The 17,223-nt window shown below is 39.5% G+C and overlaps 1 protein-coding gene and 1 long non-coding RNA gene across 6 annotated transcripts in view; one reads left to right on the forward strand and one right to left on the reverse strand.

Annotated features, from left to right (window-relative positions):
• The first annotated feature begins 108 nt into the window (after positions 1-108).
• Positions 109-17,223, forward strand: part of WEE2 (WEE2 oocyte meiosis inhibiting kinase) — a 23,910-nt gene continuing 6,795 nt past the window's right edge. The window contains exons 1-8 of the mRNA XM_002818542.2: positions 109-863; positions 6,990-7,186; positions 8,976-9,021; positions 11,821-11,993; positions 13,662-13,783; positions 15,895-16,041; positions 16,710-16,817; positions 16,963-17,048. Coding sequence (XP_002818588.1) covers positions 522-863; positions 6,990-7,186; positions 8,976-9,021; positions 11,821-11,993; positions 13,662-13,783; positions 15,895-16,041; positions 16,710-16,817; positions 16,963-17,048 — 1,221 coding nt within the window. The 5' untranslated portion in view covers positions 109-521. The remainder of the gene's footprint in view (positions 864-6,989; positions 7,187-8,975; positions 9,022-11,820; positions 11,994-13,661; positions 13,784-15,894; positions 16,042-16,709; positions 16,818-16,962; positions 17,049-17,223) is intronic.
• Positions 7,296-17,223, reverse strand: part of LOC100448324 (uncharacterized) — a 27,573-nt gene continuing 17,645 nt past the window's right edge. For 2 of the 5 annotated variants that reach the window (XR_008527279.2, XR_010140943.1), the window contains 2 exons: positions 16,680-16,793; positions 12,927-13,806 (listed from right to left, as the gene is read on the reverse strand). This is a non-coding gene — a long non-coding RNA (uncharacterized LOC100448324). Of the gene's footprint in view, positions 7,378-12,598; positions 13,807-16,679; positions 16,794-17,223 lie in introns of those variants that run through there. The other 3 variants (XR_010140944.1, XR_008527276.2, XR_010140942.1) reach the window with 3 other exon arrangements.

A 17,223-nucleotide genomic window follows, 5' to 3' on the forward strand; every position in this document is an offset into this window, starting at 1 on the left:
GCCAGGTGATGCTAAATTGTAATTACCTGCTGTTAGCTATTGGGTGGGTGGGGAGGAGAAGGGAGGAGAGGGTGATATTTATAAATGGCAGGTGTAAGGAGTGAAAATAATTTCTTTTCAATATGAGCTTATTCCCAAATTGGCTAATGGGTATTTTTAAAGCCATGCTAAATTAAAGGAATCCAATTTTCTCACTAGTATTTGGTAACACATGGGTTCAGGGAGACTATGTGTCATATCCAGAAGAGTTCTGTACATGAACTGCATTTAATTGCTCCGAGAGTCACTGGAGCGTTCTTTAATCAGAATGGAAATCAGGATAAGCTGAGGTCTTATAGATTGGTGGTACTTAAGGCAGAAAATTAACACCGTGTCTTGTAGCTGTTAGTTGGCAGAGGGAGATTCAGGCTACCGTCGTGAAACCTGCAGGTTAAGTTATTTTCTCCTCCCTGCTTTTGTAAGTTCACAGTGTTCCCTTCTGATAGAGCTTTTTGTCTGTGTTGTAAAGCTCTTTGGCTGAGATGGATGACAAAGATATTGACAAAGAACTAAGGCAGAAATTAAACTTTTCCTATTGTGAGGAGACTGAGATTGAAGAGCAGAAGAAAGTAGAAAAAAGCAGGGAGGCTTTGAGCCAAACCCCAGAGAAGGGTGAAGTGCAGGATTCAGAGGCAAAGGGTACACCACCTCGGACTCCCCTTAGCAACGTGCATGAGCTCGACACATCTTCGGAAAAAGATAAAGAAAGTCCAGATCAGATTTTGAGGACTCCAGTGTCACACCCTCTCAAATGTCCTGAGACACCAGCCCAACCAGACAGCAGGAGCAAGCTGCTGCCCAGTGACAGCCCCTCTACTCCCAAAGTAAGTAAGGGGTGGGGGAAAAAGGGACGCAGGTCGCCAAGCTCTGCTTTCCTGTAGTTTAGCTGATAGAGTGGATTCATTTGTGTATGACAGTCACCTCCAGGCTGTGTATATCCTCAATTACACATTTATTGATGAAAATGAAGAAATTAAAATTACCAGAAAATGGACAGAATTAAATGGTTTGCCAGTTGTCTTCTCAAAACCACTGGTGCCAGTAACTGTTGGCTATTGGCCACAAACAAATCTTGGGTAGAAAAAAGTTCCTAGTTAAAGAATATTGGAAGTGGAAGGAATATTGAGATTTAGAGCCCCAGCTGTGCAGTTTACATATGAGAAAATGAAGGGCCCAAGACAGAAACTGTCTCATAGCTCAGCCAATGTTACAGACAGGACTAGAAATCTGATCTTTTGGCCTAGTCTATTCTTTCCATTACGCCAACTGGCTCTATTTTTGTGTGATTATTTACTAATACTTTCTAATATAAGAATGTCCACACTCACTGTTTGAACATAGTCATATCTCTTTGCTGCTGCTCCTCCCAGAAGCAACTCCTCTCCCCTCCTTGGTCTAATAGAAGAACCTGGAGGTTCTTCTATTATATGTCAGCAAAGAGGAAACTTGTTGATACTTCTTCATAAGCTGAGGATGGCAAATAAGCAAGAGTCCCTAGTAGTATATTCTTTTATTCTTGTTGTGATTGGTGTCCTGTTGCATCATTCATGTTATTAAAGCCATAGTTGGGGCAGGGTTACCTCTAATCAACTCTGGTGCCATGGTGTGTGAGTCCTAGGATTGGTATTAGCTCGGCTTCCTGCTGGTTCAGCTTGAGGCACTTAAGATCATCATCATAACATCTGTGATCCTCACTGGGGCACAGTTGCTGTCAGCGGGTCTCTTTAGTACCTGCTGGGTGTGGGTACCGTGTGTACCAGGAAATTCTAAGTTGCTTGTTTGAATTGTAGAAAAACTAATATGCTCTGATGTCTATCTCTAGGTTTTTCAATGGTCACAGCACCAGCCAATTAATCACCCATTTATTCTTTGAGAATTCCCTGTAGGTAAGGAGCATATAATACAGTCTCTGCCCTCAAAGAGCTTACAGTCTAGCAGAGAGAGAGGGGTTATGCCAAAAGGTACTATGTGATAAGTGTGATCAGAACCCGCTGGACAGATTCTCAGTGCGGTGATCAGGAAAGAAAGAAAGGTATAGGAAGGGCAATGAAAGTTGGTCCAGTTTTGATACATGGGAGAATGGGCTGAGAGAATGTGGCTTTGAGTAAGAGTACACAGATATCGGGGGGCCTGCCCCCATAATCACGTAGGTTCTTTTCTATTTTCCTAAGCGTCGGCTGGCTTGAGAAATAAAAGGACAGAGTACAAAAGAGAGAAATTTTAAAGCTGGGCATCTGGGGGAGACATCACACATTGGTAGGATCTGTGATGCCCCACAAGCCACAAAACCAGCAAGTTTTTATTAGGGATTTTCAAAAGGGGAAGGAATGTGCGAATAGGTGCGGGTGACAGACATCAAGTACTTAACAGGGTAATAGAATATCACAAGGCAAGTGGAGGCAGGGTGAGATCACAGGACCACAGGATTGAAGCGAAATTAAAATTGCTAATGAAGTTTTTGGGCACCATTGTCATTGATAACATCTTATCAGGAGACAGGGTTTTGAGATCAACCGGTCTGACCAAAATTTATTAGGTGGGAATTTCCTCTTCCTAATAAGCCTGGGAGCACTATGGGAGACTGGAGTTTATTTCACCTCTGCAATCTCGACCATAAGAGACAGGTACGCCCTGCGGGGGGGCCAGTTCAGAGACCTGCCCCTAGGTGCGCATTCTCTTTCTCAGGGACGTTCCATGCTGAGAAAAAGAATTCAGCGATATTTCTCCCATTTGCTTTTGAAAGAAGAGAAATATGGCTCTGTTCTGCCCGGCTCACCGGCGGTCAGAGTTTAAGGTTATCTCTCTTATTCCCTGAACAATTGCTGTTATCCTGTTCTTTTTTCAGGGTGCCCACATTTCATATTGCTCAAACACACATGCTGTACAATTTGTGTAGTTAACGCAATTATTACAGGGTCCTGAGACAATATACATCCTTCTCGGCTGACAGGATTAAAAGATTAAAGTAAAGGCAGGCATAGGAAATCACAAGGGTATTGATTGGGGAAGTGATAAGTGTCCATGGAATCTTTACAATTTATGTTTAGCGATTGCAGTAAAGACAGGCATAAGAAATTACAAATGTATTAATTTGGGGAACTAATAAATGTCCATAAAATCTTCATAATCCACGTTCTTCTGTCATGGCTTCAGCCAGTTCCTCCGTTTGGGGTCCCTGACTTCCCGCAACACACAGAGAAGAAAACATGACATTCATTTGATCATTCACAGCTTAACTGAACACCTTGATGTGTTAGCAGACCCTCTGCTGGCAAAACCCATTCACTGCCTTCAGAAAGAGCCCACAAAATGAATAAAGATTAAACAAATGAAACAATAAAGTTCAAAACATGTGTACTAGAGGAATGGTTGAGCACGATGAGAAGGAATTAGGAATTAAATCTCTATCAGGGAAGACTTTCCAAAGAAAGTAATGTTTGAGAGATGTCTTAAAGGATATTTGGAGTTAGCCAGGCAAAGAGGGGAATAGGAATTCTAGGCAAAGGGAAAAGCATCCACCAAGTTATGGAGGGGAAGGAGCTGCTACGGTTGGAAAACAGTGTGTTATTCAGTGTGACAGGGGCCTGTGTGTGAGAGAGTGCAAGAGATGAGGCCAGTGTAGGTGGGCAGAAGCTAGATCAAGATTTTAATCCTGAGAGTGTTGAAGAGAGCCATTACCACGGTTTTGAGTAGAGGAATTTTTTTGGAAAAATCATGACCTTTGTATGTATGATGGGATGGAGCATGAGAGAGCCTGGAGGTAGAGCAGTATTCAGAATAGCCCTGTTGAACAGAGAAGAGCCTGGACTAGGACAGTGAAAAGTTAAGAGATGACTTGATGGGAGGGGTTGAGGGAAAATGAAAACAATCTGATGACTGAGGTTTCTTGCTTGGTTCAGTAGACCGAATCAAGATAGATGACACTAAGGGATATATGGGTTTGGAGAAAAGCAGAGATGTGGTACAAAAAGTTGGATAACTGGGTATGGGGCACAAGAAAACAATGAAAATTGGAAATCCGTATTTGGATATCTACAGCATTTAGGAAGTAGTTGAGGCCATGGGTCACATAAGGGTCACATAAGGTCACATAGCCTGAGTGCCAGAGTAAGGAGAGAAGTGGCCCAGTTAGAAATCTTAGATAATGCATTTAAGGGAGAGGCAGAGAACAGGGCTTGGGAGCAAAACTGAAATGCAACTGGGAAAGTACATACTTTATGAAAACATAGTTTGTGTTAGAGGAAAGAGGCTTGACGGCTGATCATTGTTACGCAGAAGACAAAGCTGCATGGGAAAGGAGGATTGGCTTAGTCAGTCCTGTCCAACGGATGGAACCAAAAATCATGTGAAATTCAGTTCACTGTAAGGACTTCCTGACAGAATCATCTAGAGATAGAAGAGCATGCTTAGGAGGTGTATGCTCCCTGTGGCTAAAAGCATAGAACACTCACTGATGACCGCTTGGTAGGAATACGGCAGAAGGGATTTGTTAGTCTGTTTGCCTTGCTACAAAGGAATACCTGAGACTGGGTAAATTATAAAGAAAAGAGGTTTATTTGGCTTACAGTTCTGCAGGCTGTACAGTAAGCATATTGCTTGTATCTGCTTCTGGTGAGGGCCTCAGGAAGTTGACAATCATGGCAGAAGGTGGACAGAAACAAGGCAGCTTGTTACACGGTGAGAGAAAAAGTGAGACAGTGGAAGCAAGACAGGAAGGAAGTGTCAGGCTCATTTTAAACAACCAGATCTGGCGTGAACTAACAAAGTGAGAACTGGTTCATTACCATGAGGATGGCACCAAGGAATCCACCTCTGTAATCCAAATGCCACCCACCAGGCCCTACCTCCAGCACTGGGGATTATATTTCAACATGATATCCAAATGATACCAGGATTCAAGCATCAGGGGACTAATCATATTGACTAGGCCTTTAAAACATCCAAACATCCCAATAGTATCAGGATTCAAGCATCAGGGGACTAATCATGTTGACTGGGCCTTTAAAATCCTTCTCTGTCCCAAGATACTATGTTTGTATTTTTGTGAGAGGTTGCCTTCTCTTCTCACCATCTTCATAAGTCAAGTAGCTATCCCCCAAATTTCACTTATCTCCCTCAATCATCTGTGCTAGAGCTATTCCTTATGGAATTATTTGCCTTCTCTGGAGCACATTTATACTTTCAACCTGTGTCATCTTTCAATAAATTTTCAAATTGCTCTACTTCCAAGCAGAAGTTCTTTTCATATGTCTTATCTCAAACTGTTATTTGAGATTTTGAAAGGATTACTCATAATTCTACTATTCCAGCAATAACGACTATATTAACATAATTAATATCCTTCCCTACATCATAAGTGGCACTCACAAATTCTCTTGGCCCTCATATTTCCTGACTAGAAATTCTAATATTGTCTTCCCTGATACGAATAATTTTTATCTGCATATTTTCTAGGCCCCTTATATTTTCCTTGAGATGTGGCAACTAGAACTATGTGCTGCATTCCAGGTGTGGCTACCCACTGTTTCATATGTAATAGATGTGTTTTACTTTCCATATGATAATCAGCATTACAAAAAACGAATTCTCAGAATGACTTACTACAAAATGCTAGGTTCATTTTGCAAATCACATTGATAACTGAGAAATATCATTATAGTTTCACTTATTTTGAACCAATACTCAGTCTTCATGATAAACACACAGGAAAGCTGTGAGTCTGTCAATGAGGGCTTATCTGCCCCCTGGATTCTTCAAGCAGCCCTATGAACTCCAAGATAGGAGAAACACTTGACTCTGGCAATGACATCATTTTTCTTCACTTAAAAAAAAGGCTAGGTTACTGTGTATATTCTATAGCTTCCTTCATTCCTGCTTATTCAATCATTTATTTAGTATTTACAATAGATCCAATATTCATTTTTGGTAGACTCACATTCTTTAATGAATCATGGAATCTGGCTTCTGCTTCTACACTAAAATATCATGGGCAGAGATGATCAGAACTGTAGAAGTCTTTTAGAAAAAGCCTCACAGTGCAATGCTTATACTGTGGCCCCCGTGTGTGCTGCCATACTCCTGAAGATCCATAACACAGCTACTCCTCTGTCCCCTGACATCAGGTCAGCATTCTGCCTTGGAATTCTTTGGCTTTTCCTTTTGCCCTTTGGTTTCATTCTGGTTAGGTTTAGGCTGATGTTCTCTTCTTGTATGCCACTTGGAGTGGTAAGTCCTGCACATTTGCCTATTTGTTGGTAGCTGGTTGTAGCCACTGCAAAGATCTGAATCTTAAGGGCTTAGAGTACTAATTTTCAATCTCATTACCCCACTTCATGAAGCACTTCTCAGTTAGTGCTTTATTTTAAGTGAAATTTAAAACTTTTTTCATGTTTAAATAGTCTATGAAATCTTTTCCTTACAAGGTGATTATTTCTGAAACACTGATGAACTGCTGAATAATGAACTATATATTCCTTAAGATTTAGAATTCACTTCTGTACCACTTGGCATCTAACCCAGCATCTGCTACATAGTAGGCACCAAACAAATATTTGGATGAATAATTGAGGGGAAGTTAAAGCATAAGCTCTGAGAATATAGAGTCATTTTTATTTGTCTAAACTTAATGTCCATGTCTTTAAAAACTGGAGATAGGACTACAACTGGTTTTCATAGCCAGCTAACAGAATTGCCCAGGGGAAGGGGTTGGAGCTTGACTAAAGTACAGATTCCTGTGTTGACTTCATGAATCAGAATATCTAGAGGTAGAGACTGGGATTCTATAGTTTTCATAAGAGGAGCAGTTACAATGCAACCAGTTCGCATGGAACCAGAGAATCTCTAAGGCCCCTTCAGCAAAAGCATTCTTAGATTCGAATATTAACTGGCTAACTGATAAGGAATGTCTTTACTAATGCTATTATGACTTGCCTTTTGTCATCCTCATTCAGAGCATGCTGAGCCGGTTGGCGATTTCTCCAACAGGGAAGCTTCCTTCCAGAGGCCCTAAGCATTTGAAGCTCACACCTGCACCCCTCAAGGATGAGATGACCTCATTGGCTCTGGTCAATATTAATCCCTTCACTCCAGAGTCCTATAAAAAATTATTTCTTCAATCTGGTGGCAAGAGGAAAATGCGAGGAGATCTGTAAGTGCTCTACTACTTACAGTCAAGCAGTAAGAAGTGAGTGTTAAAGTAAGATTAGGAACGAGAACTCTATTTGAATGAAATGTATGTGCTTACATATTCTCCCCTCCCTAGATATCAATGCTGGTTTTACCTGCTTTATCACAGATTCCAACATGTTTCCATTCCGATGTGTACTGTAGATGCTTTCTCTATAAAAAGATAAGACAGAATAAGCAATAGGTCTCTGGCTTCTATTAGGAAGTTGAGTGGGCTATGGAATTGCATTCAAGGGGTCCCCTCTGGTTAATATGAGGCTGGCAGTTGGGGAAGGTGTAGTTCAAACTTCAAAGAGTATGTTGCTGCTTTGAGTCTTGTGTGACTAGTGATGAAAGCTATAGAGCAAGGATTTGAACTTCTCTGCGGGTGATGGAAGATTGGCTGAAGCAAAAAAGCATTGCTTTCAGAGCTGCTAAAGAATAGAAAGCCAAACTGCACTATTCCATAAAGGGCCCTGAATGACAGAAATCATCCAAATAAGGATTGTACATACTACTCAGGAACATTACTATGTCTCTTCAAGGCTTTTTTATAGAATGGAATCGCCTCCAAAGTGGGGCGGTCATTTATGTTCATATGTACTCAGCAAAATAAATGGACAGCTAACAATGTAAACTTTGCAGAGCATTTAATGTGCTATGTCAAGTTGTTTCTTTGGAATCAATGAGTATGTGTTAATCAGTCTTTGACCAGAATAGGTTCTCTCAACACTATCTCCTTCTTACTTAAATAAACAGGACTTCAGCACAAGTCCACCCACCTACTTTGGCTACCAAGAATTCGATTGGTTTTAGTTCTTTAGGAGTCTCTGTAAATCATTACACTCTCACCAAAGCCAGCAACAAAGACAGCTAATTTGAAATCCTGACACTTTTGTAGCGTCATTTGGTGCTTCTAAGAGAGTATTTTTCCTTATTTTTATAATTTATAAACACTTCATAAAGTATTACAATGTGGTACTAAATCACAAATACCAAGCATCGATTTATTTCCATGAATGCAGTGCCTTCCATTTGCCATTTCTACCTTGTGTTTCTCCAAAAGAAAAATCTATAGCTAGTTGAAATCTTGCTTAAGGATCCAGAATACAAGTATGCATGGCAAAGAGGATGTCTGCTGGTCACTTAGCTTACTGAAGAGTAATTGAAAATATCTCATCCCAGGTTAGAGCAGATTCTGCCCTACTTGTAGTCTACCTGTGAACCTATTACAAAGCCAGGTTCTGGGGGAGGGGTGGGTGTTGGAAGGAGAGTGTGGTGTGGTAGTGAGGAGCAAATGCTTTGGCGTCTGACGTGGCTCCAAGTCCCAGTTCTGCCACTTGCTAATTGTTTGACCTAGAGTTATTTAACCTCTCTCTGTCTTGCTTTCCTAGTTTGGGGATAATGATACCCATTTAACAGTTGCACATATGTTCTGTGCTCTCTTGCTCCAGCACATGGTGTTTTACCTGCTGAAAACCTCACTCTTTTCCCTTAGCTAGTTCCTACTCATTCCCAGAATCTTGGTTTATATATTCTCTCTTCTGGGAAAGCTTTTCACTCTTGAAATAATTGAGTGCTGTCCATGGTATCGTTGTTATCTTATCCAGTTCTAGGTTCTTGTATCGAAATTTCCTGGTTATCCCTGCCTCCACATATAAACCGAAGAGAAATGAATTGTCTTATTTACTCTTACATCCCTAGAACCTAGCATAGTACAGCCTCAATAAATATTAATTATAGGTTGATAAACTTTTTTTTTCTTTTTTAAGTGAGGAAGCTGGTCCAGAGGAAGGCAAGGGAGGGCTGCCTGCCAAGGTAAGTTCTTTGTCCCAGCTGCCACAATATAGGCAGTTTATCCTATTCTCTCTCTTCTTCCCCTCCCCTTCTCCCTCTCTCTCCTCCCTCCTCCCTTCTTCCCTACCCTCCCTTTTCTCCTTCCTCACCCTCCCCTCCTCTCCTTCACCCTGCACCCTCCCTCCCCTTCTTCTACCCTCTCCTTCTGCCCTTCTCCTTCTGCCCTCTCTTCCCCATCTCCCCTCCTCCCCTCCTTTCTCCTACTCTCCTTCTCTCCTCCACTCCCCACCTCACCCCATCTCACACGCTAGCTTTGTAAATGTGCTTTGCAGCTGAATTTATCTGGACCCTAGTCAGGGTCTGTGTTCTCAGCTAGTTGTAACTTTGCCAGGCAGTGTCTGATATGTATATGCTGAATCATTACTTTAGAGTATTTTAAAATTAAATATTTCTGCTACTATCTTTAATCTGGAGAAAAATTCTATACTCATGGGGTAGAGAAGTGAAGGGAAAATTAAGATATTTTTGGTCTCAAAAAAGAAAAAGATAATGGAAAAAAGTGGCATAGAGCCAGAGATTTATATGTAAAATTTTAGCTCTTAAATGTATCAATATTTGATTTTATAATGTTCACAATCTTTGATCTATCCCTCATTTGATAATCTAACCTAAGAAAGTAATACTGTAAACATTATCCCTAGAGATGTTTATTGTAACAGCAAAAAAGGGGGGAGACCAAATGCCTGATAATAGAAAAAATGGCTAAGCTAATTACAGTTTTAAGTCAGTGAAATATTAAATTGCCATTAAGATGTTTATAACACCTTGAAAACATGCGTATGTTTAATGTTTAGTGTGCAAAAGAATCAAAATTTATACGCTGAATGACCATAACTATCTATTGCACATTAATCACAGGGAGAATGAAATGGAGCTATAACCACTGCTATTTCAACATTTTTGAATGGCGGAAACTTAGTATTTGTTTTTCCTTTAAATTTTTAAAGTTTTCTGAAGCAAGTTTCATTTGCGTACATAAATATGTTAATATGTTAAAATGTTAGCACTTGGCTATTGTAAACATCACAGAAAAGAAGGCCACTGGCACAGGCGTTCCTTCATATGCAAATGTTTCTGACTTATGCCTCCATTATTTTACTTTTGGATTTTATTCCTCACTTATTTTATAATTTATCTCTTGATTTCAGATAGAAATTCTAATATTTATTGAACATTAAATAAGTGCAAAGCATTGTATTTAGTTAGACCCTTTAAGGAAAAACATCTGCCCAAACAGGAGTTAAAACCTTTGAAATTTCAAAACAATCTATACGTAAATTAGAAGCTATGAGATATGTGTATTTGTGTATGTGTATGTACATATGTGCAATGTGAATATACATATGCGTGTATATATTTAAAATCTAGAAGGGGTTAGTAAATACTTCTATGAAATAGGGCTTGGGTAGGAAGAGATTGTATATTAAGATAATTTTAGGCTAAGGAAGTAAATAACTTTTAATGCTATCAAGGCAGGAGAACAGAGCTCATGTGTAAGAGGGGTATGGTGGGTGGGGAGTGGTCAGGGATAGATGCAGATGGTATACTGGCTTTGTTGGTATCTAGAGGGAAGGTAGTCAAGTAGTGAGTGTGCAGTTGGTAGAAGGTCTTGAGGCTTTCTTATCAAGAGTTTGAATTTCTCATGGGAAACAATTAGGCATGTCTGATTCTATGGTACCATTTTGCAAAAATAACTCTTACTAGTAGAAGAGTCGAAGAGAGGGCTGGTAGCTGTAGCAAATCCAGACAAGAAGGGAACAGAGCTTGAGACTAGCTAAGGGTTATGAAAATTAAGAGATCTTGCTGATGAAAGTGACTAGAATTAGATGTTGAAAATGAGGAAGTAGTAAAACCCAAGATTTTTCAAACTCATAAAGTTGGAGAAAAATTCTTCAGGATTGGGACACTGAGAAAAGATGACTTTGAGAGATAAATCAGCTTGGATTTAGATTCATATAAATTTATGGAGATTTTTCGTCATAATAGTTTAATGAGAATTTACTATGTACTTGACACTGTCCTAAGATATGTTACTTATAATATATGTAATACTGAATATTCTCATGTAATATTTAAAAGAACCCTGAAGAGTAGGTGCCATGATCTTCATCCTACAGATGGGAAAACTGAAAGGAGTTCAGATTGGCCTGGGGTTATTTACTACCTGGGCAATGAGTGATGTTGCTAGTTGGCCAGTAGTGGGAGTGGTTGCTAGACCTGAGCACATAGTCTGAACTAACCAAAATTGTCAAAGTTTGACAATTTTGACAAAATCATTTTTCCAGGCTGGTATTTTTGGGAAAAGAAACAGAAAACAAGTATGCTTGTTCAGCTTGAAATGGAAACATTAGCATTCAGACTTTGAGACACGTAAAGAAAGGGGGTCTTTCATTTCTTTTAATTTGCTCCACCCAGGTCCCAGCTATTCTTTGAACTAAGGGACAGTAGCTCTGGGTGTGAGAAGTTGTGTCCCCTTAGGAACATGTAGAAAAGAACAGTATGCCCAGATAGAGAAAAGAATATTGAAAAATAAGTGAGAATTGTCAGTACAGGGTTGTACAGAAGGTTACAAAGAAAACAAAGAAGATAGTCAGCAGTTGGGGAGATTCTTGCTACCATGAATATTGACCCAAGTAGAATTCATTGCAGTCAAAAGTCTTTTTGAAAACTTGGAGCAACTTAGGACTGTAATACTGTTTAATTTTATTGCTTACAACATGGTAGAATTACTCTAATTTCCTTTTTATTAAAATACTTTAGAGATGTGTTTTACGAGAAACCAACATGGCTTCCCGCTATGAAAAAGAATTCTTGGAGGTCGAAAAAATTGGGGTTGGCGAATTTGGTACAGTCTACAAGTGCATTAAGAGGCTGGATGGATGTGTTTATGCAATAAAGCGCTCTATGAAAACTTTTGCAGAATTATCAAATGAGTGAGTACCTTAGAAATGCACTAAAAGTATAAACTTAGATTTGGAGAGCTGTTTCTTGTCAAATTATTTTAAATTAAAGCACCGATGTCACTAAAAATCATTTGTTTTAAAATCACCCCACGTTATATGTTGTCTCATATTCATAACCTTTCTGAGTTTTCCAGCTCAGAGATGTTACTTCCTAAAATATAACATGATCATTTTAGATCATGATGTGTTTTTGTTTGTTTGTTTGTTTTCTGTCACCAGGTAGAGTGCAGTGGTGTGATCTTGGCTCACTGCAATTTCCACCTCCTGGGTTCAAGTGATTCTCTTGCTTCAGCCTCCTGAGTAGCTGGGACTACAAGCGCACACCACCACACCTGGCTAATTTTTATATTTTTAGTAGAGACAGGGTTTCATCATGTTGGCCAGGATAGTCTCGATCTCTTGACCTTGTGATCTGCCTGCCTTGGCCTCCCCAAGTGCTGGGATTACAGGCATGAGCCACTGCACCTGGCCAATCATGATGTGGTGTTTTGTTTTTGTTTTGTTTTGTTTTTTTGTGGCTTTTACTTTCTACTGCTGGTCTTTCTTTTTAAAAAATGAATAGATTTGTGGAATTGTCCTCTGGTGTCTGTTTCATTTATTAGAAATATTACCAAATAGAAAGTTATTATAAACTCACTGGTTTATCTTTACTTTACGTTAACAATGAATTCAATAGTAAAGTTTCAGAGACTACATGCAAGGGAAAATAAGTTTGTTTGATTCCCAGAACTGTTCAAAAGTTCTTCCTTAATCACAAGGAAAACACATATTTTCAGATCAGCCAAGGCTTTTTATGAACTGTGAGGATATACTTAACATGCAGAATCTAGAATTACAGGTTTTATACAGGTTTTAGAATTCCTTTTTTTTTTTTTTTTTTTGAGATAGAATCTAGCTCTGTTGCCCAGGCTGGAATGCAGTGGCACCATCTTGGCTCACTGCAACCTCCGCCTCCCAGGTTGAAGTGATTCTCCTGCCTTAGCCTCCCAAGTAGCTGGGCCTATAGGCATGTGCCACCACACCTGGCTAGTTCTTCATTTTTATACTGAGATTCATCGAGTACTCTATTTTGCTTAATTTGTGTTGGGATTTTCTATTCCATAAGGAATATCTCTCCCCAAGGCTATTCCTGTGAGATATCATATTGGCTGAGGCTAACATTCACTCTAATGACTGCCTAGCCCTTATAGAGATGAATCGAAGGCCCATTGCAATATCCACAATCTGGTGTACAGTGGCCTTCTCGTTAAGCCCATTAAAATGTTTTGATTGTGATAGGATGAAATGAAGACCTGACGTACATCTGCCATTGAGGCATAACCACTTAAAGCTCCTCTTTACATATGCCATGTTAAAATAAAAAAACAATGGACTTTGGCACCAGGCTGACCAAAGTTCTGCTCTTAAGTCTACTATTACCAGTTCGACTTTGGGCCACTTACTTTCAAGAGCCTTCATCCTTTCCACTGTATATTACCAAATGATTATTAAGATTCAATGAGACAAAATAGTAAGCAAGCAGTGAGCTCTCAATAAATATTCTGCCATTGCTAATAAAGCCTCATATTTTTAAGAAACATTTTTGTGTACGTTATCTTGATTGATGTTTTTATTCCTCAATGCTTTTCTGTCTCGTAGGAATTCGGCTTTGCATGAAGTTTATGCTCACGCGGTGCTTGGGCATCACCCCCATGTGGTACGTTACTATTCCTCATGGGCAGAAGATGACCACATGATCATTCAGAATGAATACTGCAATGGTAAGTAGTATATAGATGAATATCTACGAAGAGGGAGATGAACTTTATAAGCCTTCAGAAATAAACTTTCCCTCCTCCTCATAGTTCATTCCACGGATAGCAGACATACCCAAAAAGTCTATACTATATATTATAGTCTTGCTTGGAAGTACAGAGCTTCTATTCCTCTTAAAGGGGTCCTCGACTTATTCTTTCTTGCCCTTCTGTTGTCAGGATAATCATTCAGTTCAGAAAATATTTATTCCATGCTAGACCTTGGGCAAGTAAAGATGAGTTAGATGTGCTCCCTCCCCTTAAGCAACATCCAGGCTGGTAGAGAAACCAGAGCTTTGGTGGCTGCAGCCCTCTTCCTTGTTGGTAGCACCTCATGACCTCACCTACACACTTTGTCTTGGAGTGACTTCATTTTTTTTTTTTTTTTTTTTTTTTTTGAGATGGAGTTTTGCTCTTGTTGCCTAGGCTGGAGTGCAATGGTGCGATCTCGGCTCACCGCAACCTCCACCTCCTGGGTTCAAGCAATTCTCCTGCCTCAGTCTCCCGAGTAGCTGGGATTACAGACACCCGCCACCATGCATGGCTAATTTTTTGTATTTTTTTTTTTTAATAGAGGCGGGGTTTCTCCATGTTGGTCATGCTGGTCTTGAACTCCCAACCTTGGGTGATCCACCCGCCTCGGCCTCCCAAAGTGCTGGGATTACAGGCGTGAGCCACCGCATCTAGTCGAGTGACTTCATTTTTAACAAGCTCCAAAATGCTCTCTTTCCTTACTTATTCTTTCTAATTAATAAGTCATATATAGTGTATAAATTCTAAGAAGACTTGCAAAAAATAAAAAACTTTACTGTAGCCCTCCTTGTGTTTCCGAAAGGAGCTAAATTTTTCTCCTTTCTGAACTTACATGTCATGCTAAAATAATTCTTTAAATTCAATTTTACACAGAATGCATTTAAATATGAATTCCCTCAAATTCCATGACTATCTCAGAGCTCAATGAGTGGAGCTATGGTCTTTGTAACTGCCAGTTAGAGCTAGGTCTCTATAATTTGAAGAACCTGCCAATGAACACTAATTAATAGTGTTCAGAGGCTGGGCACAATGGCTCATGCCTGTAATCCCAGCACTTTGGGAGGCCGAGGCAGGCGGATCACAGGGTCAGGAGCTCGAGAACCAGCCTGGCCAAATAGAGTGAAACCCCATCTCTACTAAAAATACAAAAATTAGCCAGGTGTGGTGGCATGCACCTTTAGTCCCAGCTACTGGGGATGCTGAGGCAGGAGAATCACTTGAACCCGGGAGGCGGAGGTTGCAGCGAGCCAAGACCATGCCATTGTACTCCAGCCTGGGTGACAGAGTGAGACTCTGTCTCAAAAAAAAAAAAAAAAAAAAAAAAAGTGTTCAGAAGCATTCTAATACCTTAAAATCAAGATCAGATAGCTATATGAATCCAGGCCTTTTATTTAATTGATAACAATAAATCGAGTACAGTTGACGTACAAATACTGTGGCTCAAATAAGATTTAGGTGTATATGCAGCTTTTATATTTTCCTTGGGTTGGCAGTCATTAAATATTCTTATTTTATGATCTATTTCTAATGAAATTAGACTTAGACTCAATTAATTAAAATTACTGATGGCCTATAACTACTAGCCTGACACTGACATGGAGCTAATCATTGACACCAATAGTAGCTATATGACTATGCCTGATTGATCTTCTAGTTAATAATTAGGTAAAACTTTTAAAATGTTAGCTGGTACATACTTGAATCAATGGGGCCATATACTGGATACCTGAGATACTGGCATTTTCTTTTCCTCTTTGAAAGCCCTGTAATTCTCCTTTCCAACATGTCTGTGGTATAAATGGGGCAGATATTATGCTTTGCACCGACACTGAAGTAATCTATTTGTTGGACTGAAGCCATTCATGAGGAATGTATTGATCATAGTACTATGCCATTTTATACAAGGCTCTTGGGCATTTGGGGCTTTGATATCTGCAGGAGGTCCTGGAACTAATCCCCTGAGGATATGGGAGGCCAATTGTATTTACTATGCTTTCATCTATAAGACTCATACTGTGGGGCTATTCTCTGTTGTTCTTTCCCAGGTGGGAGTTTGCAAGCTGCTATATCTGAAAACACTAAGTCTGGCAATCATTTTGAAGAGCCAAAACTCAAGGACATCCTTCTACAGATTTCCCTTGGCCTTAATTACATCCACAACTCTAGCATGGTACACCTGGACATCAAACCTAGTCAGTGTGTTTCCCTTCTGCCACTTCTACCGTATTTTGTTCTTTCTGTGCTATCATCAAAATCTAGGTCTGTATGTCTATCAAGTGTCAAAGACAGTGTTTGCTGGCAGAACCCCTTTCTTCCATTTGTGGTTCTTAAAAAATCAGTTAAATAGCTTTATTCTCCCCTAGGCCCAACGGACATAGAAAAAAAGACTCTTACCTATATAGTAGTAAGGCCAAAAAAGTAAAATTAGGTATTTAATTTACTACAAAGGCAAGTGACAGCATATCAGCTACATTCTGATTGTGTTTACGACTAGGACTATACTCATTCTAACTCTGCACTGATTAAGGAGAAATGAGTAACTGTCACTCATTAATGTGAAACCCAAGGACAAGTTCTTACTATTTTTTTATTTTGGGGACAATAGTACTCTGATACCAGCCCCTTCAGAGAATGGAGAATATATGAGGTCAGTTCAACTTAAATAGGTATTGTCAATCACTAGCTGTTCAGAAATGATGTGAGATTTCATAGAAAAAAAAAAACCTTAGTAGTCTTGCTATGTCCACACAAAAGAAGAAAGGAGAGAAGCTGAATTGTCAAATACAGAAATGAATCTTTGAGAGGAAAAAGCTTAGAAATCATTACTTACATCTATCCTGTCTTTTTTTTTTTTTTCCAGGTAATATCTTCATTTGTCACAAGATGCAAAGTGAATCCTCTGGAGTCATAGAAGAAGTTGAAAATGAAGCTGATTGGTTTCTCTCTGCCAATGTGATGTATAAAATTGGTTAGTCTGCCTTATAGCCTTACCAGTTACCATTATCCTATAAAATTTATACTGATGACTCAATTTATTCATTTTAAGAAAGACATGCTTTTAAAGCTCTTTTGTTTGATTTTATTCTTTTTTCCTTTTTCCTATCTTTTTTTAGGTGACCTGGGCCACGCAACATCAATAAACAAACCCAAAGTGGAAGAAGGAGATAGTCGCTTCCTGGCTAATGAGATTTTGCAAGAGGTATAGATTAGGGAAATGGAGGGTATTTTATGATCCGTTGCACCTTTGACTCTCAAATGGAGGATCTCAGTGCAAAACATTAAAACTGTATATTTATCATTATAGTACCTCTCTTCCCATTCAGAATGGAGACCAAAGATAGGAGAGAAACTCTTCCAAAAAAGTGAGGAAAGCT

The sequence above is a fragment of the Pongo abelii genome, chromosome 6 (assembly GCF_028885655.2).
Source record: "Pongo abelii isolate AG06213 chromosome 6, NHGRI_mPonAbe1-v2.0_pri, whole genome shotgun sequence".
Taxonomy (NCBI): domain Eukaryota; kingdom Metazoa; phylum Chordata; class Mammalia; order Primates; family Hominidae; genus Pongo; species Pongo abelii.